The sequence below is a fragment of the Colius striatus genome, chromosome 3 (genome assembly GCF_028858725.1).
Source record: "Colius striatus isolate bColStr4 chromosome 3, bColStr4.1.hap1, whole genome shotgun sequence".
Lineage (NCBI taxonomy): Eukaryota > Metazoa > Chordata > Aves > Coliiformes > Coliidae > Colius > Colius striatus.
Window position 1 is genome coordinate 1,485,530 of NC_084761.1, and position 25,679 is coordinate 1,511,208.

At 56.7% G+C, this 25,679-nt stretch overlaps 2 protein-coding genes across 4 annotated transcripts in view; one reads left to right on the plus strand and one right to left on the minus strand.

Annotated features, from left to right (window-relative positions):
- Positions 1–18,016, plus strand: part of IFT140 (intraflagellar transport 140) — a 73,866-nt gene extending 55,850 nt beyond the window's left edge. The window contains exons 19-30 of one of the 3 annotated variants that reach the window (XM_061994052.1): positions 8,098–8,275; positions 10,875–11,065; positions 11,706–11,801; positions 12,694–12,826; positions 12,914–13,057; positions 13,988–14,116; positions 14,405–14,587; positions 15,699–15,905; positions 16,120–16,332; positions 16,409–16,575; positions 16,859–17,000; positions 17,745–18,016. In XM_061994052.1, the coding sequence (XP_061850036.1) occupies positions 8,098–8,275; positions 10,875–11,065; positions 11,706–11,801; positions 12,694–12,826; positions 12,914–13,057; positions 13,988–14,116; positions 14,405–14,587; positions 15,699–15,905; positions 16,120–16,332; positions 16,409–16,575; positions 16,859–17,000; positions 17,745–17,948 (1,987 nt within the window). In that variant the 3' untranslated portion in view covers positions 17,949–18,016. Of the gene's footprint in view, positions 1–8,097; positions 8,276–10,874; positions 11,066–11,705; positions 11,802–12,693; positions 12,827–12,913; positions 13,058–13,987; positions 14,117–14,404; positions 14,588–14,971; positions 15,096–15,698; positions 15,906–16,119; positions 16,333–16,408; positions 16,576–16,858; positions 17,001–17,744 lie in introns of those variants that run through there. The other 2 variants (XM_061994053.1, XM_061994055.1) reach the window with 2 other exon arrangements.
- The window catches only part of TELO2 (telomere maintenance 2), a 43,459-nt gene continuing 33,037 nt past the window's right edge, over positions 15,258–25,679 (minus strand). The window contains exons 14-21 of the mRNA XM_061991928.1: positions 25,108–25,179; positions 24,511–24,681; positions 23,749–23,840; positions 22,891–22,990; positions 22,471–22,535; positions 21,801–21,916; positions 19,298–19,408; positions 15,258–16,401 (exon numbers count right to left, since the gene is read on the minus strand). Coding sequence (XP_061847912.1) covers positions 19,305–19,408; positions 21,801–21,916; positions 22,471–22,535; positions 22,891–22,990; positions 23,749–23,840; positions 24,511–24,681; positions 25,108–25,179 — 720 coding nt within the window. The 3' untranslated portion in view covers positions 15,258–16,401; positions 19,298–19,304. The remainder of the gene's footprint in view (positions 16,402–19,297; positions 19,409–21,800; positions 21,917–22,470; positions 22,536–22,890; positions 22,991–23,748; positions 23,841–24,510; positions 24,682–25,107; positions 25,180–25,679) is intronic.

Genomic DNA, 25,679 nt, shown 5'->3' on the forward strand with positions numbered 1-25,679 from the left:
ACTGCTGCATTGTGACTGTTGCAGGGCTGGCAGAGCCCTGAGCCCCGTGTCCCGGTGTGCTGTGGGCACATTGGCCACGTCCCTTCAATGCCCAGAGGATGGAGAAGCTGCTGTGAGCTGCTGCAGGAGATGCCTCTGCTCCCAGGCCCTCAGGGAGCCAGCACCGTGGCACAGGCGCTGCAGGGGCTGCAGGGAGAGCAGCTCGAGGGCATTTCAAACCATCCCTGCACGTGGAGGTTTGCAGAGGGCTCCTGCACAGCCTGGCTCTGCCAGTGCTGTTGGCTGCTTGGCACTGCCACCAGCTGCTGCAGCAGATCAGGCCCCAGAGCTGTGCACCTCACAGCCTGTGCTTGTGGCCTTCCTTGGCCTGAGCCTACCTGGAAAAGCCGTGTACAAGGTGTAGCATGGCAGAGCGTGCCGTGGGGTGAAGGTGTGACATTCTGGTCGGCAGCCTGGAGAGGGAGCAGTGAGGAGTCTGGCACAGCCCTTGCAGCACCAGGCACAGCCTCAGCTCACCAGCCACGCAGAGATGTTGGCACAAGAAGTCCCATCAGTGTCATAGAATCATAGAGTTGTTTGGTTGTTAAAGCCCCTGGAGCTGCTGCAGTGCCAGCCCTGCCCTCACCCTGCCCAGCCCAGCACTGACCCACAGCCCTCAGCACCTCAGCCCCATGCCTTTGGGATCCCCCCAGGGCTGGGCACTCCCCCAGCTCCCTGGGCAGCCTGGCACAGGGGCTGACACCCCTCTCAGGGAAACAGTTGTGCCTCAGCTCCAGCCTCAGCCTCCCCTGGGGCAGCTGCAGCCCGTTTCCTCTTGTGCTGATGCTGCTGGGAGCCCTGCCCATGGCTTGCAGAGCACAAGGAGGGCAGCAGGATGAGCTGTGCTGACTCCCAGGGGCACCACGGCTGCATTAGCCATGGCAACGTTTCTGGGGGATGCTCCTGTCTGGAAGTAGGTGTTTGCTAATTGTTCTGTGCTAGAGGGTGAGTCTACTCAGGGCTGGGTTAAACTACCCCATGCAACTTGCACAGCACCTCGTGAAGCATTTTGGGTCTTTCAGGGTGAGAAATGAGTTGTGTGGATGCAATTTTCCTTTCAGAATCTCAGTCATGTAGATGATATCAGGTAACAAGTTGCATTCTCCACCTGCTGCCTGTTAAGTTCTGTTTACAGCTGTTTATGCAGGGCACAGTCTTGTTTCAGTTCTTCTTTCACAGGTACATGCATTTTACCATTCTGTTCATCTCTAACAATAGCCACAGATGGGAAACTGGGGAGTTCCCCACGTGATCTCACCAAGTGAAACGAGTTTTGCCAGGATCTGGTACCTTTTCCCAGACTTCTCAGAATAGAATGGCTCATTTTTGTCACAGTTTGAATGGTTCTGCTTGGCACGTTCCCAGCCAGTGACATTCTCTTGTCTTCACTCAGAGCTCTTGTGCTCTGGTACAAAACAGTGCAGGAATCCTTCTGATGCTGGAGAAAATCCCCTTCATGCCCAGTGATGAGAGGTGTGCAGCAGTGGGTTGGATTGCAGCCCTCACTGTCTTCCTTAGGACACAAGAGTTTGGTACAGCTCACACTGAACCATGGTTTGATCAGGGTGAGTTTGGGAGAGACCAGCTGTGGTGTGACAGGTATTGTCCTGAAGGCTTTTGGTGCTCGGTGAAATGTGTTGTTTCTCCCAGGGGAGAGCTGTTAGGAATAATGTGGGCACTTCCCAGTGTTTTCATCATTGTTGGAAAAGGCCTTGAGCTATTTCTCAGAGAAGGGCTGTGGGCAGTAGGTCAGAGAGGTTCTGCTCCCCCTCTGCCCTGCTGAGCCCACATCTGGGATCTTGTGTCCAGTTCTGGCCCCTCAGTTGCAGAAGGACAGGGAGCTGCTGGAGAGAGTTCAGGGCAGGGCCACAGAGATGCTGGAGTGGAGCATCTGCCTTGTGATGAAAGGCTGAGGGAGCTGGGGCTCTGCAGCTTGGAGGAGCCTGAGGAGTGAGCTCAGTCATGTTACAGATCCATCAAGGTGGGTGTGAGGAGGCTGGAGCCAGGCTGTGCTCAGGGATGGACAATGACAGGACAAGGGGCAACAAGCTGCAACACAAGAGGTTCCAAAGCAACACCAGGACAAAGTTGTTCCCTGTTGAGGTGAGGGAGCACTGGCAGGGGCTGCCCAGATGGGCTGTGGAGGCTCCTTCTCTGGAGACATTCCACCCCAGCTGGATGAGTCCCTGTGTGCCCTGCTCTAGGTGCTGCTGCTCTGGCAGGGGGGTTGCACTGGCTGGGCTCTGCAGCTCCCTCCAGCCTGTGTGACTCTGATGCTGTGAATATGATGAATGCTGTCAAGAGTCTCACTGAACTGTTGCAGCTTTTCCTGTATTACTTGGTTACTTCTTTGCTTTTGGCCCCACTGAACAGGCACAGCCAGCATCTGGTGAGTACATTGGAAGGCATCACTTGTGCTTTAGCTGTGTCACATCAGGTGCCGTGTATTGAATCCTTGAGTTGTTCCTGGTGCACTGCAGGACTCAGCCACCAATTTTGATGCTTTCACTCTTGATTTTGTGGTGGTTTGAAGGTAAGGTCAGTGCCCCTTTCTGTAGATGTGTTCAGCATTTACACAGTGCTTCTAAAGGATCAGCCTCCTGTCCCTGCTGGCCTCGGGTGTCACACAGTTTGTCTCCCTGGACCACAGCCAAGCCATCGTGGTCCTCAGCGTGATGCTCCTGCCCTGCCACTGCTCTGCCAAACCTTGTGCCTATGAAGCTGATCACATATGAATCACCTGGTCAGGACCATCGAATCCCAGAGTGATGGGGGCTGGAAGGGCCCTGCAGAGCTGCTGCAGCCCAGCCCCTGCTAAAGCAGCTTCCCCTGGCTCAGGGTGAGGCCGTGGCTCAGCCCGTGGCTCTGCTCGCCCCGCGGCTGCTCTTCGTTGTGCTCCCTGCTCTGGCTGATGGAGCCCAGATGTGAGCAGCTTTCCAGGGGGGAGAGAAGGAGGAGAAGGGGAAGAACAGGAAATTCCCAGAGCATGAGCTGGGGGCAGGGTAGATCATGACTTGGCTCTTCATACGTGGCAGTGGGGCCAGGCCTGAGGGAAGAGCTGCTGCCTTTTAGGGACACGGGGACAGCTTTGATGTTTCTCCCTACACTAACAACTCTGCAGACAGAAACCATGGATTTGCTTGGGGCTTAAGTTCTGGACCATACAGTTAAAGCCACTTTGCACCTCCTGCTTCTTGTCCTTAAGCAGCCCTGTGTGGATTTGCCCAGGGGACAGCAAGAGCGATGGGCAGGACTCTTGCTCTGGTGCTGGAAGTCTGTGCCAGGGAGGTTGTGCCGTCCCAGCGCTGGGGCTGATCTTCCTCAGGCACAGGCAACTGTGGCAGCGTGCTGCTGGTGCTTCCCAGCTTGTTCTCTTCTCTAAACCTGCCCCTTACCTTGGTGCTTTGGCCTGAACTGGTTGCAGAGGAAATGTCTGTGGAAGAGTTTGGCGTTCTCTGCCCTCTGACCGTGGTGTGGGCAGCCTGGAGGGGCCTGTGCAGGCTGAGGTGACCCTGAGGTTCTGGCTAAAGGTCTCTTGGTCTTTGTGGTGGATCAGTCCCAGCCCCAGTCTGGGAGTGTGGATCTGCTGTGTCATCCCCTGCTCTCAGGGGACACGGCTCGTGCCAGTGCCCTGGGTGGCTGTGTGGGGTGTCACCAGCTCTGCGCCTTGTGCCTGTCACACACTGAGACCTTTTGTCTGCTGTGGAGCAGTTGATTTTTGGGAAGCACTTTGCTTTTCACAGGGTGGTGGAACCCTGCCACTGTCCTAGATTTTCAGTAAGATACAATGGCCATTAGACTGAGGGGTGAGCTCAGTCATGTTCCAGATCCATCAAGGGTGGGTGTGAGGAGGCTGGAGCCAGGCTGAGCTCAGGGATGGACAATGACGGGACAAGGGGCAACAAGCTGCAACACAAGAGGTTCCAAAGCAACACAAGGACAAAGTTGTTCCCTGTTGAGGTGAGGGAGCACTGGCAGGGGCTGCCCAGATGGGCTGTGGAGGCTCCTTCTCTGCAGACATCCCACCCCAGCTGGATGAGTCCCTGTGTGCCCTGCTCTAGGTGCTGCTGCTCTGGCAGGGGGTTGCACTGGCTGAGCTTTGCAGGTCCCCTCCAGCCCTTGAGATGCTGTGCTGCTGTGAAGTCTGTTAATCAGTATCTCATGTGTGCAGTGAAGATGGTGTTTGCAAGCAAATAGTGTGTTGCTGTGTCAGAAATCCTGGTGTACCTCAGCAGCAGAACCTGGAGTGTGCTGCTAAAATGAACCATCTCAAAGCAGAAACAGTTTTCTGTCATAAAATGGAAATGATCCATGGCTGTAGCTCGTCAGAGGGGCGTCCTTCCCATGAGGGACACGGCTGCCAGACACAACCAGCCCCCCTGGCAGCTCTGCAGGGACCAGGGAGCAGGTTTGGCTGTGGGTTCTGCCCATTCAGCCACAGACCTCGGTGTGGTGCATCACAGGGACAGGTCTGTGAGAGGAAACATTCCTTCAGGGCAGGGGCTGGGGTGAACATGGGCAATGTTTCAGGTTTCATGGCTGAGCTGCTCTTAGCCCCTCTCTTTGGTCTCTGTGCTAAGTCCATGCTCTACAGGGACACTTGCAGATTCAGTGCCTTTGGTCTGGCTTGACCACAGTGCTGAGTCCTGGTCTGTGCTCTGTCTGTGCTGGTCACCTGCCCAGCTGGGGCTGCCACGAAGGCAGCACCTGCCAGAGCAAACCAAACACTGAGCAGATCAACTGCAGACGCTCCTTCCTCCACCTTTGCTGTGCCCAAGTGGCTCCCTGCTGCTGGAGCCTCTCAGGAGGGTTCTGCAGGCGCTTTGGAGTGCAGGAGGAAGGGCTGGGATGACAGAGCTCCAGCTCCTCAGGATGCAGGTATGTCTGGTTGGTCCTGTGTGTGCTTGGCAGAGCTACAAGGGCTGGCTGCACATGGGGTGAGAGCAACCAAAGAGCATCCCCTGGGGCAGCAGCTCCCACTGAGCTTGGAAGTCAGCAGGAGCCACTCAGGAAAGCATGATGCAGCCAGTAGATGATGAGGAGCATCTTCTAAGTCCCACCATGTGTCTCTGCCCTCTTTTAACTTTGTACTTAACACCATTTGGTCTGTTTCCTTTCAAAAGTCTCCACTCCCTGTAGTCTAGATGAGATTTGTCATCTGCTCCTCTGTTCAAGCCCATGAGCTCTCATCTTGTTGCACTGAGGGAATTGGGAGCTGTCAGGGCTCTGAGAAAAAAGATGTTGATTTGCTGTCATAAACTTGCTGTTAAGTCAGTTTGACAAAGCACAGCACACTGAGTTCCTTCAGCCAGAGACAAACGGCTGCAGCAGCTTCTCCTGACACACCATAGCCCTTGGACACGGTGCTGCTGCTCCTTGTGAGGCACAGGGCTGGGCATCTGCCGTGGCAGAACTCACTGTCCCCATGGATCAGAGGGGTTGTGTGTGTGCCTTTGTGGGCCAGAAGGTCAGGGGCATCTGGGGGCATCAAGAGTGTGGGCAGAAGGTCAGGGGTGTTCTGCTGCCCCTCTGCTCTGCCCTGCTGAGGCCTCAGCTGGAGTCCTGTGGCCAGTTCTGGGCTCCACAGCCCCAGAGAGACAGGGAACTGCTGCAGAGAGGCCAGTGCAGGGACACCAAGGTGCTGAGGGGATGGAACATGTGTGTGAGGAGGAAAGGCTGCAGCCCTGGGGCTGTTCAGGCTGGAGAGGAGAAGCCTGAGCTCAGGGGCACCTCAGCAATGCTGCTCAGTCCCTAAAGGGTGGGTGTCAGCAGGATGGGGCCAGTGTTTGTTAGGGGGTGCCCAGGGACAAGGGGTGATGGACATCAGCTGGGACACAAACAGTTCCCCTGGCACAGGAGGAGAAGCTCCTTTGGTGCTGAGGTGAGGGAGCCCTGGCCCAGGCTGCCCAGGGAGGGTGTGGAGGCTCCTGCTCAGGAGGTTTCCAACCCCAGCTGGACACGTTCCTGTGCCCCTGAGCCAGGGGAAGCTGCTGGAGCAGGGGCTGGGGCTGGGGCAGCTCTGCAGGGCCCTGCCAGCCCCCACCATTCCATGATTCTGTGAACACAACCTATATGTTCTTTAAAGGACTTTTTCCTGCCTTTTGCAGTCCCAGACTCCAGCAGTGGCTGGAATAAATAAACCAACTCCAGCTTCAGTGCTGGGGGAGGTCAGAGCTCGGGCTGGCACAGGCCAGCGCCTCCGTGCTGAGCAGCGATGCCCAGACAGGCTGGCAAGGATTTAGTGCTGAGCTTTCTGCTCTGAACAGGCTTTTCCTGCTCAGAAATCCCTCTGCTCTGTCTCAGGGGTCCGTTTTGGCCTCCAGGGACATGTGGGAGCAGAGCAGGGGAGGAGGCTGTGTTTGAAGCAGTGGGGATGTGCAGGTGGAAGCAGTTGAGTACAGTGCTCAGACACACACTGTTGTGTTTCTAAGCAGCCAAAACCTCCCAAGTGTCTGAGCTGTGCCCCTGCTTTGTCCCTCCTGAGCCTATTTCGTTTTCTCTCTACTGTGTAAGTTCTGTCTCCACATGTTTGGCCTTAATGAGCCACATCAGCAGTGCCATTGGTCACTACCTGCAGACTTTGAGCTGTCACAGTGGCAGTTAAAAGCTGCCCCAGTTGCAGAGTGAACTGGGAAAGGCTTTTTGCCCCGTGCCTTGCTCTGTGTGTCTGGCAGCACGTCCTGCCTCGGCTGCTGCGCTGCTCCCAGTTAGTCACTTTCCCCTCCTTGTGCAGGGCAGCCACTGCGAAAGGGAAAGACATTCCAATCAGAGGAGAACTGGAAGAGGGTTTGTTTGCAGATGCAGGACCTGAAGTGTCATCCAACTCTGTGCTTCTTCCCTCTTCTCTCCTTGCTTTTGCCACTCAGGTTCTTTGTGCTCTGATGTGGCTGGGACCTGGTGGGACTGTGCCTCTGCTCAGCTTCTCTGGCTGGAGCCCCCGTTTTGAGTGACCGTGGTCTCTGGTAGTCAGACAGGTTGTGCTTTATTTTGAGGAGCCCCAAATGCCAGCACAGTCCCAGCACCCCTCCCTGTGAGCCCACATCAGGGATGTGCTACGTGCAGCTCGGAGCCCTGGGGAGCTGCCACCCTGAGCATGGCACAGCTGCTCTTTGTGCCATTTCTTCTGCAGGTGTTAAGTCAGACCCTGATACCTGGCCTGTTGTTTCACTGCCTGCTCCTGAGTGAGGCTGCTGCTGGGCTCTGTCAGGCCGTGCAGGCTGCCACGGGAAGGCTTTGGGCTGCAAAGCTTTCTCCTCGGTTTTCTTTTGGCTCCTGAGCACGGAGGTGGGAGGGTTGTGTCTGTGTGCTGCAGCCACAGCAGGAACCGTGGGGATGGGTAGAGCTGGGGCTGTTCAGCCTGGAGGAGAGAAGCCTGAGCTCAGGGGCACCTCAGCAGCACTGACAAGTACCTAAAGGCTGGGTGTCAGCAGGATGGGGGACACTTTGTTCTGTGGTGCCCAGGGACAGGACAAGGGGTGATGGACATCAGCTGGGACACAAACAGTTCCCCTGGCACAGGAGGAGAAGCTCCTTTGGTGCTGAGGTGAGGGAGCCCTGGCCCAGGCTGCCCAGGGAGGGTGTGGAGGCTCCTGCTCAGGAGGTTTCCAACCCCAGCTGGACACGTTCCTGTGCCCCTGAGCCAGGGGAAGCTGCTGGAGCAGGGGCTGCAGCAGCTCTGCAGGGCCCTGCCAGCCCCCACCATGCTGGGGCTGTGTGATGTGTGCATGGTAAATGCTCAGGTATGTGCAAAAGTGCTTTGGTTTAGACATTGGTGTAAAACAAAACCTGCAACATTTCCTGTCTGGACACTCAGCTCCAGAACTCACCTTTATGTCTGTTTCTGTTCCTCTTCACTCTTTACACAGCAGCTGTGGGGGTTGGACTGGATGAGCTCTGCAGGTCCCTTCCAACCCCTACCATTGTGATTCTGTAGCTGGAGTCTCTTTGTTGCATGCACCAAGTGTCCAACGTACTAATGGCTTTCCCTATCACATCCTTCTGCTCCCTCACCTGAAAGATGCCCCTGACACCTCTCCTCTCCTTCCCCCTGTGTCACAGAGAGGCTGTCTGGGAGAACATGGCTCGCATGTGTGTGAAGACCCAGCGGCTGGACGTTGCCAGGATCTGCCTGGGGAACATGGGCCACGCCAGGGGAGCCAAGGCACTGCGGGAGGCCGAGCAGGAGCCGGAGCAGGAGGCCAGGGTGGCTGTGCTGGCCATTCAGCTGGGCATGCTGGTAAACTGCCCACCCCGGGCAACCAGGGGCACAAATGAGATGCTGAGCGTGGCTTTTGTCATTGCAAGATGCAGAAACCTTGGAGGGAAGTGAAGCCTTACTGCCAGGGATCCAGAGAGGGATGGGGGGTAGTTCTGGCCGTTATTTTGCATCCAGCAGAGTGTGGGCAGCAGGGGGAGGGAGGTTCTGCTGCCTCTGCTCTGCCCTGCTGAGGCCTCAGCTGGAGTCCTGTGGCCAGCTCTGGGCTCCCCAGCTCAGGAGAGACAGGGAACTGCTGCAGAGAGGCCAGTGCAGGGACACCAAGGTGCTGAGGGGATGGAACATGTGTGTGAGGAGGAAAGGCTGCAGCCCTGGGGCTGTTCAGCCTGGAGAAGAGAAGCCTGAGCTCAGGGGCACCTCAGCAGCACTGACAAGTGCCTAAAGGGTGGGTGTCAGCAGGATGGGGGACACTTTGTTCTGTGGTGCCCAGGGACAGGACAAGGGGTGATGGACATCAGCTGGGACACAAACAGTTCCCCTGGCACAGGAGGAGAAGCTCCTTTGGTGCTGAGGTGAGGGAGCCCTGGCCCAGGCTGCCCAGGGAGGGTGTGGAGGCTCCTGCTCAGGAGGTTTCCAACCCCAGCTGGACACGTTCCTGTGCCCCTGAGCCAGGGGAAGCTGCTGGAGCAGGGGCTGGGGCTGCAGCAGCTCTGCAGGACCCTTCCAGCCCCCACCATCCCATGACTCTGTGATTCTGTGCTTTGCAGCATTCCAGCTAAAATGTTTCAACAGACTTTAGGGCCCAAATGGGAACCCCAAGTTCCATGTTGGGGTGTGTGTACAGTGAAGGGCTAAAGTTGTGTTCTGCCAGACAGCCAGGGCTGCCTTCAGGCATTTTAGCAATTCAGGCAAACTTGATGTCAGCTGCTGAGCTGGAGAGCTCTGGGCAGTGCCACTGGCTGCTGTGCTGCCCCAGGGATGCTGCTCCACTACAGCCACCTGCATTTCCAGTCTGGGAGCAGTAACTTCCCTGGGGCTGTGTGAGGAGACATCACATCCCAGGGCTGGTTTCAATGACTTCTGTCTTGATTCCATAACTTCTGGTTGCAGCTACAGCTGGGACTTTGACTTCCACCCTTAAGTATCTAATTACCAGGGGAAAAAAAAGAGTTGATGAACTGGAAAGAGTTCAGAGGAATCAGTGTAAACTGTGAGGCTCTTGGAAAGATTTCAGCAGCCAGGGAAACCTTCAGGAGAGCTGAATAATTAGGGTTTGGCTTAAAAAGGTGTTCAGCTATCTGTAAGTCATGAGTGTAAATGCTACAGAGAGAGGGGGAGACTGTTCTGAGTTGAAGTGAAGAAGTGAAAAGCTTCCTGAGAGAGAAAGCTGCGAGGCTGGAAGGTGCCAATAGTCCTCCTTTGGGTTGTTCAGGTCTCTTTGGAGAGGTGGAGGGGGCCCTGCAGCAGAAGGAATGACATTCTGTGGGGGTTTCCCTCTCAGCAGCACAGGGCAGGCACTTTCCTTCTCTGCCTTCTCTCCTTTTTTCTTTGGAATTTGAAACAATAAGAGACAGAAGCTATTTTTCTGTCTTGGACAGATCATCCCAACGGACTAAATATAGAGCAGGGCTGGAGAGCAGCTGGGTGGAGCAGGAAAATGCCCCTTCCACAGCAGGGAGCACCTCTCACAGCACACAAATGAGAGCTCCAAGCTGGCTCACCCCTGCTTCAGCATCACCACACTCCTCCTGTTCTAATTCTGTCTTCAGCTGACACCATTGGTTCCCAGGGAGGCACCTCAGCAAAGCCACCAGCAGCATCTCCCCCTCCTCATGCCTGCTGTGCCCTGGCCCTTCTTACCCAAAGCCCTCGTGCCCAGGGTGGGCAGTGGGGCTGTTGCCCTCCCTGTGAGCACATCTCCCCTTCCCCAGCTGATGCTCTTGGTGGGGATGCTGCATTGTTGATGGTTCCTTGGTGTCCCTCCCAGTTGGTACCGTACAGTCAATGTCAGGATCTGAGCCTTTTCCTTGTTGTCACATAAACATCCTGTTTCCCAGTAACGTGCTATTCCAGGCCCTGGAGGTTTGGTTGCTTCACTCCCTGCCTGAATGATTGCTGCTTGAGTTGTGTCCCAATGGCCTGCTCCAATGGGAGGCTGCAGCTCCAGGGTTGTGTTCGGTGTGGGGGGACAGAGGGACACTGGAGCGTGGCTGGAGCTGGGGAAGGGGCTGGAGCACAAGGGTGCTGGGGAGGGGCTGAGGGAATGGGGGTGCTGAGCCTGGAGGAGGCTGAGGGCAGCCAGCAGCACTCTCTGACACTCCCTGCCAGGAGGCTGCAGGGAGCTGGGGGTCGGGCTCTGCTCCCCAGGCAGCAATGACAGGACAAGAGGCAATGGGCTGCAGCTGCCCCAGGGGAGGCTGAGGCTGGAGCTGAGGCACAACTGTTTCCCTGAGAGGGGTGTGAGCCCTGTGCCAGGCTGCCCAGGGAGCTGGGGGAGTGCCCAGCCCTGGAGGGACCCCAAAGGCGTGGAGCTGAGGTGCTGAGGGCTGTGAGGGGAGCTCTGCCCCTCCGTGACTCCATGACGTGCCCCGAGGCTCAGTGGCCTGTGCTGTCCTTGCAGGAGGATGCTGAGCGGCTGTACAGCTCCTGCAAACGCTATGACCTGCTCACCAAGCTGTACCAGGCGTCCAACCAGTGGCAGAAGGCCGTGGAGAGCGCAGAGGCTCACGACCGCGTCCACCTCCGCAACACCCACCACAGCTACGCTCGGCACCTGGAGGCGGCCGGCGAGCGGGGCCTGGCGCTGGCACAGTGAGGCCTTTCCCCTCCCTCCAGCCCCAGCACGGTGGCTGCTGGGCTCTGTGTGACCACTGTCCCCTTTGGCACTTGTCCCCAGAGTCCCAGACGCAGGTGCTGTGCAGAACTCGGCCTGAGCTGGGTGCTGCTGGCACCTCGGCCCCTGCTGTGGGTGCTGAGCCCCCGCTGAGGCGTCTCTCCTGGGCTGGGTTTGTGGTTGGAAACGTTGCTTTACTGGGTGAAGCCTCAGCAAACGGTGATGTGACTCGTGTAGGGACCGAGGGGAGAGCTGTGACAGGATCAGAGCGATGCAGCTGATGCAGGGAGGTGATGGACTGATGGTGGGAGGTGGCAGAGGCACAGAGACCCCCCAGGAGTGGGAAGGGGACTGACTGACAGTGGGACCTGCTGGCATGAGGCTCCCACAGCCTTTCCAGGCAGTGCCTGGTGTTTGGGGAGCTCCTGGGATCCCACTTTTAAGGGATTTGTTGTCCTGTGGTTGCAGTGGCTCCCCAATCAGACCCAGGCTGGACTCTCAGTGGATGTGTTACCAGTCTTGTCACTGTGGCTGTGCACCAGCATTCAGTGGGGCTGTTACACAGGACAGAGCCAAAAGGAAGGTGATCATCTCACATCCAGGTGTTCTCCTCCACAGCTATGAGAAGTCTGACACACACAGGTTCGAGGTGCCCCGGATGCTCTCTGAAGACCTACAAGCCCTGGAGACCTACGTCAACAAGATGAAAGACAAGTCAGTGCTCTGTGCTTGTTCCTTCTCCCAAAGGGGAACTGCCAGGTCTGAAATACGTGTGAGGAGAGCAGGGCAGGAGGAGCAGAAAGCCTCCCAGCTGCCAGCTCATTCCCTACCTTCCCCATTGTGATCCTCTGGCTCGCTCCAGAGCTGCTCCCTCAGCTGTCCAGGCTGAGCTCCCTCACAGAGCAGAGCTTTGAACGCTGCTCATCCTAGTCTTGAGCTCATCATCAGGGGGGCAAGAAGCAAAGGGCTTCCTGGCCTGGATCAGCACTGGGGTGGCAGCAGGAGCAGGGCAGGGATTGTCCCCTGTGCTGGGCCCTGGGGAGGCTGCAGCTCCAGGGCTGTGCTCAGTGCTGGGCCCCTCACCCACTGCCACAGGGACACTGAGGGGCTGCAGCTGGGGAAGGGGCTGGAGCACAAGGGGCTGGGGAGGGGCTGAGGGAATGGGGGTGCTGAGCCTGGAGAAGAGGAGGCTGAGGGCAGCCAGCAGCACTCTCTGACACTCCCTGCCAGGAGGCTGCAGGGAGCTGGGGGTCGGGCTCTGCTCCCCAGGCAGCAATGACAGGACAAGAGGCAATGGGCTGCAGCTGCCCCAGGGGAGGCTGAGGCTGGAGCTGAGGCACAACTGTTTCCCTGAGAGGGGTGTGAGCCCCTGTGCCAGGCTGCCCAGGGAGCTGGGGCAGTGCCCAGCCCTGGAGGGATCCCAAAGGCGTGGGGCTGAGGGGCTGAGGGCTGTGGGTCAGTGCTGGGCTGGGCAGGGTGAGGGCAGGGCTGGGTCTGCAGCAGCTTCAAGGGCTTTGCCAACCACAATGATTTGTGATCCTGTGATATCCAGGGTGCCAAATGCAGCCTCTGGCAATTCTTGCTACTAACACTGTTGCTTTTGCAGGAGCCTGTGGAAGTGGTGGGCACAGTACCTGGAGAGCCAGTCTGACATGGACTCTGCACTCCAGTACTACACCCTGGCTGAGGATTACTTCTCCCTGGTCCGTGTGCTCTGCTTCCAGGGCAACATTCAGAAGGTGAGGCAGCCTGCTCCCCTGTGCCCCCAGGGAGCTCTGCTGGGCTGGGGCTGGGCACCAGCCAAAGCTGCAGGGTTTCCTTTGCAGGCTGCCGAAATAGCCAACGAGACGGGCAACTGGGCAGCGTCGTATCACCTGGCCCGTCAGTACGAGAGCCAGGACCAGGTGAAGCAGGCTGTGCACTTCTACAGCCGGGCACAGGCCTACAACAACGCCATCCGCCTGTGCAAGGTACAGCCCCACACAGCACTGCCCTGGGCACACCCAGCCCCGCTGCACGTGCAGGGACAGGAGCCCTGTGTGGCTTGGCATCCCTGAGACGGCTGCGGTGCGGCTGGGGCTGCCCGGGGCTTGGCCTTGGCTTTGGCTTTGACTTGCTGGAGGCTTTGGGTTGCTGGAGGCTTTGGGTTGCTGCAGGCTTTGGGTTGGGGTTGGCTTTGGGTTGCTGCTGGCTTTGGGTTGCTGCAGGCTTTGGGTTGGGGTTGGCTTTGGGTTGCTGCTGGCTTTGGGTTGCTGCAGGCTTTGGTTTTGGGTTGGCTTTGGGCTGGGATTGACTTTGGGTTGGGTTTAGCTTTGGGTTGCTGCAGGCTTTGGGTTGGGGTTGGCTTTGGGTTGCTGTTGGCTTTAAGTTGCTACTGGCTTTGGGTTGCTGCTGGCTTTGGGTTGCTGCTGGCTTTGGGTTGCTGCAGGCTTTGGGTTGCTGCTGGCTTTGGGTTGGGGTTGGCTTTGGGCTGGGATTCACTTTGGGTTGGGATTGACTTTGGGTTGGGTTTGGCTTTGGGTTGCTGCTGGCTTTGGGTTGCTGCAGGCTTTGGTTTGGGGTTGGCTTTGGGCTGGGATTGACTTTGGGTTGGGTTTGGCTTTGGGTTGCTGCAGGCTTTGGGTTGCTGCAGGCTTTGGGTTGGGGTTGGCTTTGAGTTGCTGTTGGCTTTAAGTTGCTGCTGGCTTTGGGTTGCTGCAGGCTTTGGTTTGGGGTTGGCTTTGGGTTGCTGCAGGCTTTGGGTTGCTGCAGGCTTTGGGTTCCTGCTGGCTTTGGGTTGCTGTTGGCTTTACACAGACTGATGGGCTCCAGTGTGATGGTGCAAAGCCACAGGTTTGCCAGGAGACAGTTCTAGAATGTGTCTGCTGCAAACCTGCAGCCAAGTCCTTGCTTTTGAATAGGAGAACAATTTAGATGATCAGCTGATGAACCTGGCTCTTCTGAGCTCGCCAGAAGACATGCTAGAGACAGCCTGCTACTACGAGGAAAAGGGGGAGCAGATGGACAGAGCTGTCATGTTGTACCACAAGGTAAATGTCTGGGCAGGTAAATGTCAGTGTCAGCTGAAGGGATCCTCTGTACAGCCCCTGTAGAGAGCCCCAGGGAGATGGGGGGTGGTCTCTGCTCCCCAGCTTTTCCAACTCAAATGGTTCTGATTCCTACAGCAGAGGAAGGTTAAATCAACTGCACATGTTACTGTGTACACTGTTGGTAACTCATTCCTTCATGGTGGCTGAAGCCTTCCTGGGCACTCTAGGCTCTCTACACTGTTTCTGCAGTGCTTCTTCCAGTCTTTAAGGACTCTGTTGTCTCTGCAGGCAGGACACTTCTCCAAAGCTCTGGAGCTTGCCTTTGCCACACAGCAGTTTGGGGCCTTACAGCTGATTGCTGAAGAGCTGGATGAGAAATCAGACCCAGCTCTGCTCAGCCGCTGCTCAGATTTCTTCACGCAGCACGCTCAGTACGACAAGGCTGTGGAGCTGCTGCTGGCAGCACGGCGGGTAAGGAGCAGCCCCTCGTGTGCCAGGGCTGCAGCACACAGCTGCAGGGGCTGTGGGGAGAGATGGGGCTGCAGAGACATCTGCAAGGGTTAAAGTTCCCTCCTGTGATCACTCAGTCACTCTCTGACACTCCCTGGGAGGAGGCTGCAGGGAGCTGGGGGAGTGCCCAGCCCTGGAGGGATCCCAAAGGCGTGGAGCTGAGGTGCTGAGGGCTGTGGGTCAGTGCTGGGCTGGGCAGGGTGAGGGCAGGGCTGGGACTGCAGCAGCTCCAAGGGCTTTAACAACCCAAAGGACTCTGTGACTCTCTTGTGCCAGTGATTGGGGGCTGGTAACCTCCCAGCTCAGCTCTAGAAATGGAACCCTGACTTTTGGTTTTATTTACAGCTTAAAACCTGCAGATTTTGGTCTCTTAGGAAAAGAAAAACCCCTCCTGTTTGGAGATGGGAAAATTATCACCTCATCAGCCCAAAGCCCCAGTGCAGCCCCCTGTGACAGCACCAGTGTCAGCAAGGTGTCATTTCACACCTGAACCTGGACAGTCCTGTGCCTCCTCCTCTGCAATGAGCTCCTCTGGCTTCCTGCATCCATGCAAGGGTACAGCAGCCTTTTGGCCTAAAAGCTCTTGCAGGCCCTGCTCAGGATTTGTCCCCATATGGGAAACAGCAAATGATTTAACAAAGCTCTTTCATCTGCTTGTATTGGTTTGACTGGTACTTGCTGAGAAGCTGAACAGCATCTCCAGGCCTAAGGAGTGTGTCTCTGGTCCCTGAGAAGGTCACATCCAAGGAGATAAAATGCATTGATCTCTTGTCTCGGTGTCCTCTGAGAGCAGGTGAGGAACCAGTGTCTTCCTGGAGAGGCAGAAGGCAGAGGAGCCTTCCTCAGGCTGTGGCAGATCTCAGGAACAACCCATGTTAAAGAGTTTTCATTTCATGGGGCTTCAAACAGCTCCCAGGGGGGAAAACGAGAGCGTGTGTCCTGGGAGAGGAGCTGATGCAGCACGCTGAAGGGCACAACCCTCACAGAGCAGAGCAGCCCTAGGTCCCACCACAGCAAGGAGAAGCAGCACTGCAGTGTTTTCACCATGTCCTTGCTTTCTCCCTTCCCTTAGTACCACGAAGCTCTGCAGCTGTGCCTGAGGCAGAACCTGCCCATCACAGAGGACATGGCTGAGAAGATGACGGTGGGGAAGGACTCGCCTGAGCTGTCCGAGGAGTCTCGGCGAGAGCTGCTGGAGCAAATTGCTGATTGCTGCATGAGACAAGGCAGCTACCACATGGCCACCAAGAAATACACACAGGCAGGAAACAAGCTAAAGGTCAGCCTGGACACAGAGGGGACAATAAAAGCTAAAGGGGATGAGCCTGTGACCTCCCTAAGGTTTCTCATGGCAAGGGTGTTCTGAGAAGCTCTTGGAAGAGCCTTCCTGCAGTTAGCCCGAGCAGCTGGGGCTTCTGAGACACCTGAGCACGACTTGGCTTTGCATTCCCAGTGATGCTTTCCCCCCTGTGCCCCCCCTTGTCCTTCTCCAGGCTATGAGGGCGCTGCTGAAATCCGGCGACACCGAGAAAATCGTCTTCTTTGCCGGGGTGTCCAGACAGAGGGAGATTTACATCATGGCAGCCAACTACCTCCAGTCACTGGACTGGCAGAAGGAGCCTGAGATTATGAAGAACATCATCAGCTTCTACACCAAAGGAAAGGCCCTGGACCTGCTGGCAGGTTTCTACGATGCATGTGCCCAGGTACGGCCGCTGCTGCCACGGGGCTTCGCTTGCCTGGCTCCGGGCGGGACGTTCAGCTCCTCTCCTCCCCTGGCAGGTGGAAATTGATGAGTATGAGAACTATGAGAAGGCCCAAGGAGCGCTGGCAGAAGCTTACAAGTGTCTTTCAAAAGCAAAGCCCAGAAACCCCGTGGAACAGGAGAGCAAACTGGCCCAGCTGCAGAGCAGGATGAGCCTCATCAAGCGCTTCGTCCAGGCTCGGAGGTGAGCTGCGGGGCTCGGAGCGAGGGAGCAGCCCCTGGGGACAGGAGGGCTTGCCAGCACCAGCAGCTTCCCTTCTAAAAGCTGCTGTTAAATGTTTCTAGCAGGGAAACCACTGTGTGGCTTTTGAAGTGCTGCTCCATTAGGGGTGGAAAGGGGAGCTGAAAGGCAGCGAGTGCCCTGGCACTGCGGGGTCCAAGAGCCTGCCACAGCACTCTGCCCTGTGCTCCAGGGACATGGAGCCTCTCCTCAGCCTGCTGACAAGCTGCCTGTTGCTCTCTCCTAGAGTTTACCCTGAGGACCCCGAGGAAGCAGTGAGACAGTGTGAACTGCTCCTGGCTGAGCAGGACTTGGAGAGTGCCCTGCGCCACGGCCATGTCCTGGGCTTCCTGCTGGCACACTATGTCCAAGGGCAGGACTTCCACACGGTGAGCTCTGCCTCAGTCCTTCCCCCTGCCAGAGCCCCTGTTCCACACAGCCTGTGGCATGGCTCTCCCTGCCAGCAACACAGGGGAGCCTTCCCCAGGCTGTGGCAGAACTCAGGAACCACCCATGTGAATGGGTTTTCATTTCATGGGGCTGAAAGCAGAAAGGGCACAGAGCAACAATAGTGGTGGGTTCTTCCCTGCTCCTGGCTGGATGATGAGGGAAGGGTCTGTCTGGCTGCACCTCAGCAGTTACCACACTCCATCTGCCACCTGGAACTGCAGCTAGTTGAGGAATTAGTGAATGAATTCTTCAGGGTAGAAGTGCTGCACAACCAGTGCTGGCCTGAGCCACAACCTGCTGCATGAACCCAGCACCTGAAGGGTGGGTGTCAGAGGATGGGGGGGACACTTTGTTCTGTGGTGGCCAGGGACAGGACAAGGGGTGATGGACATCAGCTGGGACACAAACAGTTCCCCTGGCACAGGAGGAGAAGCTCCTTTGGTGCTGAGGTGAGGGAGCCCTGGCCCAGGCTGCCCAGGGAGGGTGTGGAGGCTCCTTCTCAGGAGGTTTCCAACCCCAGCTGGACACGTTCCTGTGCCCCTGAGCCAGGGGAAGCTGCTGGAGCAGGGGCTGGGGCTGGAGCAGCTCTGCAGGGCCCTTCCAGCCTTCACCATTCTGTGACGCTGTGATGTCCGTGGGAATCCCTGAGCAGCCTTCTGCCCCTCACCTCTGTGTTCCTGTAGGCTCACCGCTACCTGGAGGAGATGCAGAGGAGGATCCCACCCCTGAACCTGAGCTGCTACGTGCCTCAGCAGACCATCGAGGCCATTCACCGAGGTGTGGGCATCCCCCTGAGCCAGAGCCTGGCTCCAGAGCAGCCTCAGCACAGCAGCATGGAGAACAAGGAGGTAGAGGAAGAAGTGGCTGAAGAAGTGGAGGAGCTGTGACACCTTCCAAACACAGAGTGGACTTTAAGACAAGGTAGCATTTTAATAAATGTGAGGGGGGAAAAACAGCCACCAAGAACTCCATTACTTGTATGCTCAGGCCTTGCTCAGGTACAGGAGAGAGCTGAGGAGCTGAGGTGGAAACTCCAACTCTCAAGTCCAGCTTGGACCTGCCAAGGTGCTGAGGGGTTTGTTGTTTCCTGGAGGTCAGAACTTCTGAAACCCATTTGGGTAGCAGCTTGGCTAAAAGTGCATCTGCTGCCCTAGTGCAGAACAAAGGGAGCCTTCCCCCAGCCCATGGTGTATGTCACCCACAGACTTTTACCTGCAGCACAGGGTGAGAGAGGCTGGAGCTGCCCCTCGCACCAAACCTCAGCACCACGGCATGGCTGGGGCAGAAGGGACCTGTGGAGGTCAGGGGGTGCAACCCTCCCTGCTCAACCTGGGTCACTTGGAGCCAGTGAAGCTTCTTCTCCTGTCCAGCTTCTTTTGCTGTTTGCACAGTCCTGGCCAGCTGCTCTGTGCCACTCAGCTCTGGGGGTGCAGACTTCTTCCCCGGCGAGAAGCGCAGCTCAGCAGCAGCAGCTGAGGTTGTGCTGCCCATCACCCCACACAGGTCACAGCAACCAGCCCTTCTGCTTAGAGGGGTTCTTCTTTATCCTGTTTTGTGACCTGCTTCAAAGCTTGGGGTGAATGTGCACCTTTGAAGTGGCATGCTTCCAGGGAAGAAGGGCTGGGGAAGACCTTAAGGTCAAAAACGTGGACGTTCATTCTCTTTGAGCAGAGACTCCTACAGGAGGAATTGCTGCTTTGTTCCTCCCTGACCACAGCACAGCTCTGCTTCAGGCCTTGGAGGTTTGGTACCTTCTCAGAACCTCAGTGCAGCTGCTCAGCTCCCTGCAGCAGTGCTGCTCCCTGCCCTGTGCCAGCCCTCCCCACTGCTGTCAGCTGTGGCAGCCTTGGGCACGGCCATGTCACACAGGCCCTGGGAGGTAAGTGGCCCTCTCCAGCCCTCCTGTTGTTCTGACAAGAAGTCTGCTATGAGATCTTCCCTGTATTTTTAGCTGAGTGCTCAAACCTGCCAAGGTTATAAATAGCTGGGGGTGGGGGCTGGGAGGGGGAGGATGGTGCTGGCCTGCCTTCCTGCATCTGTACACCCCGTACCGGATGGCAATAGCTCACTCAATTGGCCTCCACTACAAAGTCCAGATGTCAAGTCGGGTTCGCTGGCTCCCAGCTCTGCACCCTCCCCCCTTCTTCCTCCTCTCCAGCCAGGTGACTGCCCAAGAGGCCCCAGCAGTGCCCACACACATCCAGCTGGCAAGAGCGTGAGGTAAAGGTCATTTTACCTTTCAGCTAGGAAGGGGCAGATTCGAGTTTCTTTTTCAGGTTCTCCATGAGGAGCAAGTTCTGCAAGGCCAGCCTCCTGCAGTCCCCATCTGGGTCTTTCTCCAGCACATCTGTAAGAGAAGTGGCCACTGTTAGTTGAGGAATGAGAAGAAGGGCCCTTCACCTGCCCCTTCCTCCTGTGTCAGCGCCTGTGACAGGGCAGCACCGTGTGCAGCCACGGCTGGGCTGAGCCAGCACCTGCAGGGATGATGTGGGCACAGGCAGCAGAGATGTGCCAACCTGGTCACCTCCTGCAGCACCAATCCAGCTGAGCCCCTGCTGCTCAGGTCCCTGGTAGCAGAAACAATCAGGGTTGAAGCAGCACTGAGCCCGTCTGTGTGGCCTTGCAGGGGAGAAGCAGCATGCTGCAGTCACACCGGTGCCCTTGAGCCATCCACAGCCTTTCTGCAGCTGAGGCAGCAGCAGGAATGCAGTTTGTAATCAGCAACCCACTTACTCAAAGGCCTCAAGTCTCCCCTCTGCCACCTGAACAAATGCTCAGTGCTCCCTCCTGCGCCCTGCAGCCCAGAGAGATGGGAAGGTCCCAGCTCCAAGGCATCCTCCCTTCTGAGAGATCCCTCTGGCAGAGCAGCAGCTCTGTCCCCCTGCAGCTGCATGTAAGGGAGGGCACGAGGCTGCTTGCAGCAGCTGTTGTTGCAGGGGCCCTGCTGGGCCTGCAGAGCCAGGATGCAGGCAGGATGTGTGAGCAGGGGGAGGCTGGCAGAGCAGGGAGCCCGTGGGAGGATATCCCGTACGCACGAGCGTGTGCTCGGGGCCCGGCTCTGTCAGCCCAAACACATGACTCACCCGTGGACACAGCTATTTATAACCTCGGGGAGAGCTTCACCCTGCTGCTTCCAAGCTCCCTCTACAGCAGGCAAGAAGGGGGGAGGCTGCAGAGGGATCAGGAGCCCGATGCTGGCACTGGCTGCCATCAGCACGAGCAGGGAGCTTGAACTGCTGCCACTGGAAGGGAGGCACAGGGCACCGCTGAGCTCTGCACAGAAAGGCAACTGCCTGTGACACAGCCCTGCAGCCCTTGCAAGGGCTGGGGAATTCCCTCAAAGGCAGCTGCTGAGGAATCAAAGGAACTGTTTCCTAGAAATGTTTCAGTGCTCCCTCCCTCCCCTCTGGGTCACTCAGCAGCGGGTCCAACGTGGCACTAAGGGCAGTGGCAGGCAAGGAGGAGGAGGAGGACGTGGATCCTGGTCTCTCTCCCCAGAGCAACCAAGCAGGCAGTGCCCTGGCAGGAGCAGTCAGTCATATGCACACTGCCAGCAAGCTGCACAGGCTGAGAGACAAGGAGCAACTGCAGAGAGCTGCAGGTTTCTCCTAGATGCTTCGTGGGGGACATGTTCTGTCCTGCAGCCCGGTGCCTCCCGGCTCTAGAAGCCGTTTTAAGTTGCACTTACATCCTACCAGCTGTGCAGTTGTGTCTTTTCAGGCTTCTGAATGGCTTCTACAACATCTTCCCTCTTTCCTCTCCACACAGCAGTGACCTCCCCCTGCTCAGGTTCCCACCAGGCCCTACCCTACCATATTCATGCAAAGGCACTAGCCCAGGCCTCAGCAGTTGCTGTCAGCTCTGTCCTCCTCCTCCTTCCAAAAAGAACTCATTAAAAGCAGCTTACACAGACCTTCACACTGCAAATGCATTGCTGTCATTCCTGGAAAGGCTTCACTCAGTAACAGCAGCAGTAAGTGCAGAGACAAGCAGATTCCTCAGAGCACACTGTGTCATGGGAAAGCAAAGCTTTCAGCCCCACGAGGCTGCTCCCTTCCTTTTGAAGGGCACAGAGCTGCACAAGCTGCAGGGAGCAGAGGCTGCCCGTGTCAGCATCGCTTCCTGCCTGCTCCCTCGGGGCAGCCAGCTCACCAAGAGGGAGAATGCTGAAGGAAACCAACCCTGGGAGTCACAGCAGAACACAGGGGAGGCTTCAGAGCACGCAGCACGATTTCCTCTGGTACTTCCAACCTGTGCAGCCCACCAGAACCCTTGCCCACAGCTCCTGGCTGTTGGGTGATGTCACCTGCTGCCTTTCATAGTTGTTCTTTCCATCAGCCACCAGAAGCCAGGACACAGGGCCATGCTCTTCCTCCTGTTCTTAGCACTAGTGGAGCCCTGTCAGTCACTGCTGGTCACAGTCACTGCCTGGATGCCACATGCAGTGTGCCAGCACTGCCTGCAGCGTCAGGAGAGGAGTGGCTGGATGCTCAGAGAAAAGGAGCAGAGGATACAGTTGGGGGTGCATTTGGGTGGCCTGTGGGGTGAGGACAACCACACTGAAATGCCACACACAGCTCAGCTGCTGCTGTTGACTCCTCAGTGACATGTGTGCACAGCACAGGGCAGGCTGGCTCCTGAACTGACAGGCTACATCATGCAAAGCTCTGCTGCACAGACACCAGCACGTTCACAATTAGAGGCTACACCACTGCTGAGAAACACACACATCATCTTACCTCCCAGCCAGGACTGAGTCTCCAGCAGCTCCTCTGCCACATCTTCCAGCAGGCGCTGCGCAGGGACGCTGAGGAGCACGGAGGAGATGCAGGACAGGAGCCCCTGGCGCACGTACCTGCTGGGACAGGGGACTGCTTACAGCCTTCAGCCTCTGCCTCCCATTTCCTCACCTCTGTGGTTGCAGCTGCTTGTGCTGATGAGCACTTTTGCCATGTTCCTACTGCTGAGGAGTGTGGCCATGCCCCAGCTGGCAGTGCCCACCTAACCCAGAGTCCTGCAGGGGTGTGAGAGCAGGGCAGGGACGGGGTGTTTCCAGCAGGGTGGTTGGATGTCTTAATTTCTTCCCAGCCTTGAATGCTGGGATTAAATCTGCAGTTCTCTGAGCTCTGCAAGTAAACAGAGACAAAACCACCCCATGGGGAGCTTTGTCTAGGCAATGGCTGCACCTCCACACTAAGAAGCCACCAAGTTCCTGTGTTGGTTTGGTGTTAAAGCAGTGACGTGTTCTTGACACGTTTCATGAGCCATTCCTGCAATGCTCTGTGGTAAGGAGGGAGAGGAGAGCAGAGTTCCTGTGGCACATCCCTGCCACCCAGTGGGGTGCTGCTCTTGGACAGGGACAGAGCTCCCAGCTGACCTCCCAAAGTGAAAGCCAAAAGTGCGACTCACGGGTCGGTGTGGAAGCGCAGGGCCCAGCCAAACTCCAGCAGTGCCTTCCCCATGGCAGGGGCTGCCTGCAGAACACAGGTAGGACACGAGTGAAACATGTGACAGACACACTGGTGGGAAGATGGGGGTTATCAGTATTTTACAGGTGAGGAAATTGACGTGGCCAGCCTCCCACAGCTGCTGGGTTTTCCTAGCAGAAGCTGCAGCAGAGTGCAGGGGTGCCCTGAAGCTCCTGACTGGTTCTTCCCAGCCCCTTTTCACAGCTTCTCAGCACATGGGACCCAAACTTGCTGCCAGTGCAAGTGCAGCAGGCCCCAGAGCACAGTGCTGGTTCAGAAGGCTGTAGCCTCTCCTGCTGTGTCTGCAGGAGGTCTGGGCACTGCCATCCTGCTCCCAGCCAGCTCAGGCAGCTTTTCTTACCACAGTGTTGACAGCCAAGTACATCAGAACAGCTAAAGTGTGCACCAGTCTTCCAAGGACCAAGTGGTCTTCCCCCAGGAGATCAAATGTTGTCAAAGGCCTGCAAGTGCAAGGAAGAGAGAGTCCTGTAGCAGCCAGGAGGCTGATCTGTGCATCTCTGGAACACTCAGGGTGGTTGGACCAGGCCAACTGTCCCCCATGAGCCTGAGTCCCTCTGACAGCAGCCATTGTAGCCGGTCCCAGTTCAACACAGCCATGGCTGATGGCTCTCCTCTTTGCTCCCAGGCCAGCAGTGACCCCCCCCCCTTACAGCAGGTTCTACAGCAGAAAGAACTGCACACCAAGCTCACCCCACTGCCATCCTGGAAGCAAACCATTAGACTGGTATTACAGAATCAGTTATTGGGTAAGCAAAGACTTGAGTGCTGGACAAGAAACTGTGTCCTGTGTCCTACCCCATGTCAGAAGCACCAGCCCAAGTGACAGAGTTAACTATGGTTAGAGACTGCAGTCTGAGCTGTGTGGCTCTGTATGAACCTCCCAAGGCAGAGGGTCAGCCAAGACAACTGGTCTGGAGCTGCCCAAGTGATCCATCTGCCTGAGCACCTGCTGACAGGTCACTCCTCATGAAGCACCTTCAGTTCTGCAGGGTCTCACACCCTCCTGCCCAACAAGACTTCACTGGATACATCTGGGAGACCACAAACCCCTCATCTCTAAGCCCTAGGCAGGAGGCAGCCATCAGTGTGGTGTCACTGGGCTCCCACACAGCCTCTGGGCTTTAGGCTGCTGCTGTGAGGCAAGCAGAACAAGCAGAAAGCAGCTGCCATGCCCACAGCCCCAGCTCTTCACACTCACCTGTCAAAGTGCTGAATCAAGGGAAAAAAGAAGTGTCCAGCAACAGAATTGAACTCATTGGGGCTGAAAGTCTGTTCCACTTGAGACTGACCCTGTCCAAGGCAAAAGAAAGACACTGAGACCCACGATTCAGCACCTGAGCCTTCCACTTCACTGGACACTGTTCAAGACTGTGGGTTCCTTGCAGCCACTGCTTGCTTGTACACCTGTGGCTGCTGGTTTCCAGACTGGCTGGCTCACTTCCCACTTCGGATGCTGTCACACAGCAGGATGCTGCAGCACAGAGCAGCCCAGTGCTGCTGGGTTACACAGCAGAAGTGAGAACGTGCAAGGGATAAAAGGAGGTTTGAAAGCAAGTTCTCCAGGGTGACCCACAGGGGAGTTCTGGGAACTTGCACACTGGCATCAGTTGACCTCCTGGAAAAAATGGGAAGGCTGAGAGAGTCCAGAGGCAGCTGGTGTGAAGGGGAGGCTCTGGCATCAGTGAGGTGCAGTCACAGCTCCCTGCAGCGGCCAGACAAGCACAGAACAGCAGCAACCACCCCTCCATGCAGGGCAGGGAGCTCAGGCTTTCTCTTCCTCTCCCTGCTGGGAGATGATTACAGGACATGGTGGATTCAGCCAGATCCTATGATAAATTTCTATTTCGAGTGACAGTGTCTTTCCTTTGGCCTCAGCCCAGTTTCACACACAACTCCAGCAGCTCCCAGTGACCCTGTTTCTGCTGGATTTGACCTGAGTTTGTTTCTGCCCTGGCCTCACCGTAGCAAATCTCCGAGTCTTGCTCTTGATCCTCTCATCAACGATTCTTCTCCAGTCCTTGGGGCTATCACTTGCAGGAAGGACTTGGATACAAGGTTTTTGGGCATCAGGCTGCTTGGTCTTCCCATGGGATTTGGGATAGGACAGCTCCTGAGCTGCCAAAACCAACACCTAGGTGATAAAAAGAGGGTGGTTCTGTCCAAAAGGGGTCATTAAGGAACAGGGTAATTGGGTGAGGACAAGAGAGAACAAGGCCCCAGCCAGCCCCAGGGCTGGGCCATGCCATGGGCTGTCCTGCCCAGTGTAGGCACTGGGGGGGTTGGCTGGGAGGGGGGTGGCTGCTGGGTCAAGGGGTGGGGAGCAGCTGCACTGGGCAGCACTTGGCTTCTCTTGGGGCTTGTTTCTCTTAATGACCATTCTATCTTCTTACTCATATAACAGATTAGTGATTATACCTGTTCTCATCTTAACCCAGGAGTCTTGATTTCCTTTTCCAATCCCCTCCTCATCCCATGGGGGGGTGTGGGGAGCAGGAGGGAGTGTGTTGGGGCTGGAGTAACAAAGGCAGGAGGGAAGTGGGAAGAGCAGAGCACTCACGTCGAGCACGTCCATGCGCTGGCGGAGGCTGTAGTTCAGGGAGTAGAACTGGGAGGTCAAGTACTTTGCTACCTGTACAGAGGAATCAAGGCATGAGGAACACAGACCCAGGCTGGAAACAGCCTTCACACCAGTACTAAAAGCAGAAAGCCAGCTGCCCCTTAGTTAACAACAAGCCTCCAAGAAAAGGGAAGAGACACACTGTGCAAGGAGGGGAAACTCAGACACTTCCACCTCCAGATCCTCCCAAAGGAAGTAAAGGAGAACAGGGATTTGCCATTCCTGTCTGCTCCCCATGCAGAGGCACCCCAACAGCTGCCATGGCAGCTCTGGCACTTGGGAGACAACCCTACTGTGGCCCTTCAATCCTTAAAGGGGGCTTCTAAGATGGAGAGAGACTTTTTACCAGGGGCTGTACCGAAAGGTCCCAGGGTAACAGTTGTGTGCTGACACAGGCTACACCTAGAGCAGACTTAAGGAAGTGACTCTTTACTGTGAGGGTGCTGAGACACTGGAACTGGTTGCCCAGGCAGGCTGTGGATGTCCCATCACAAGAAGTGTCCAATGTCTAG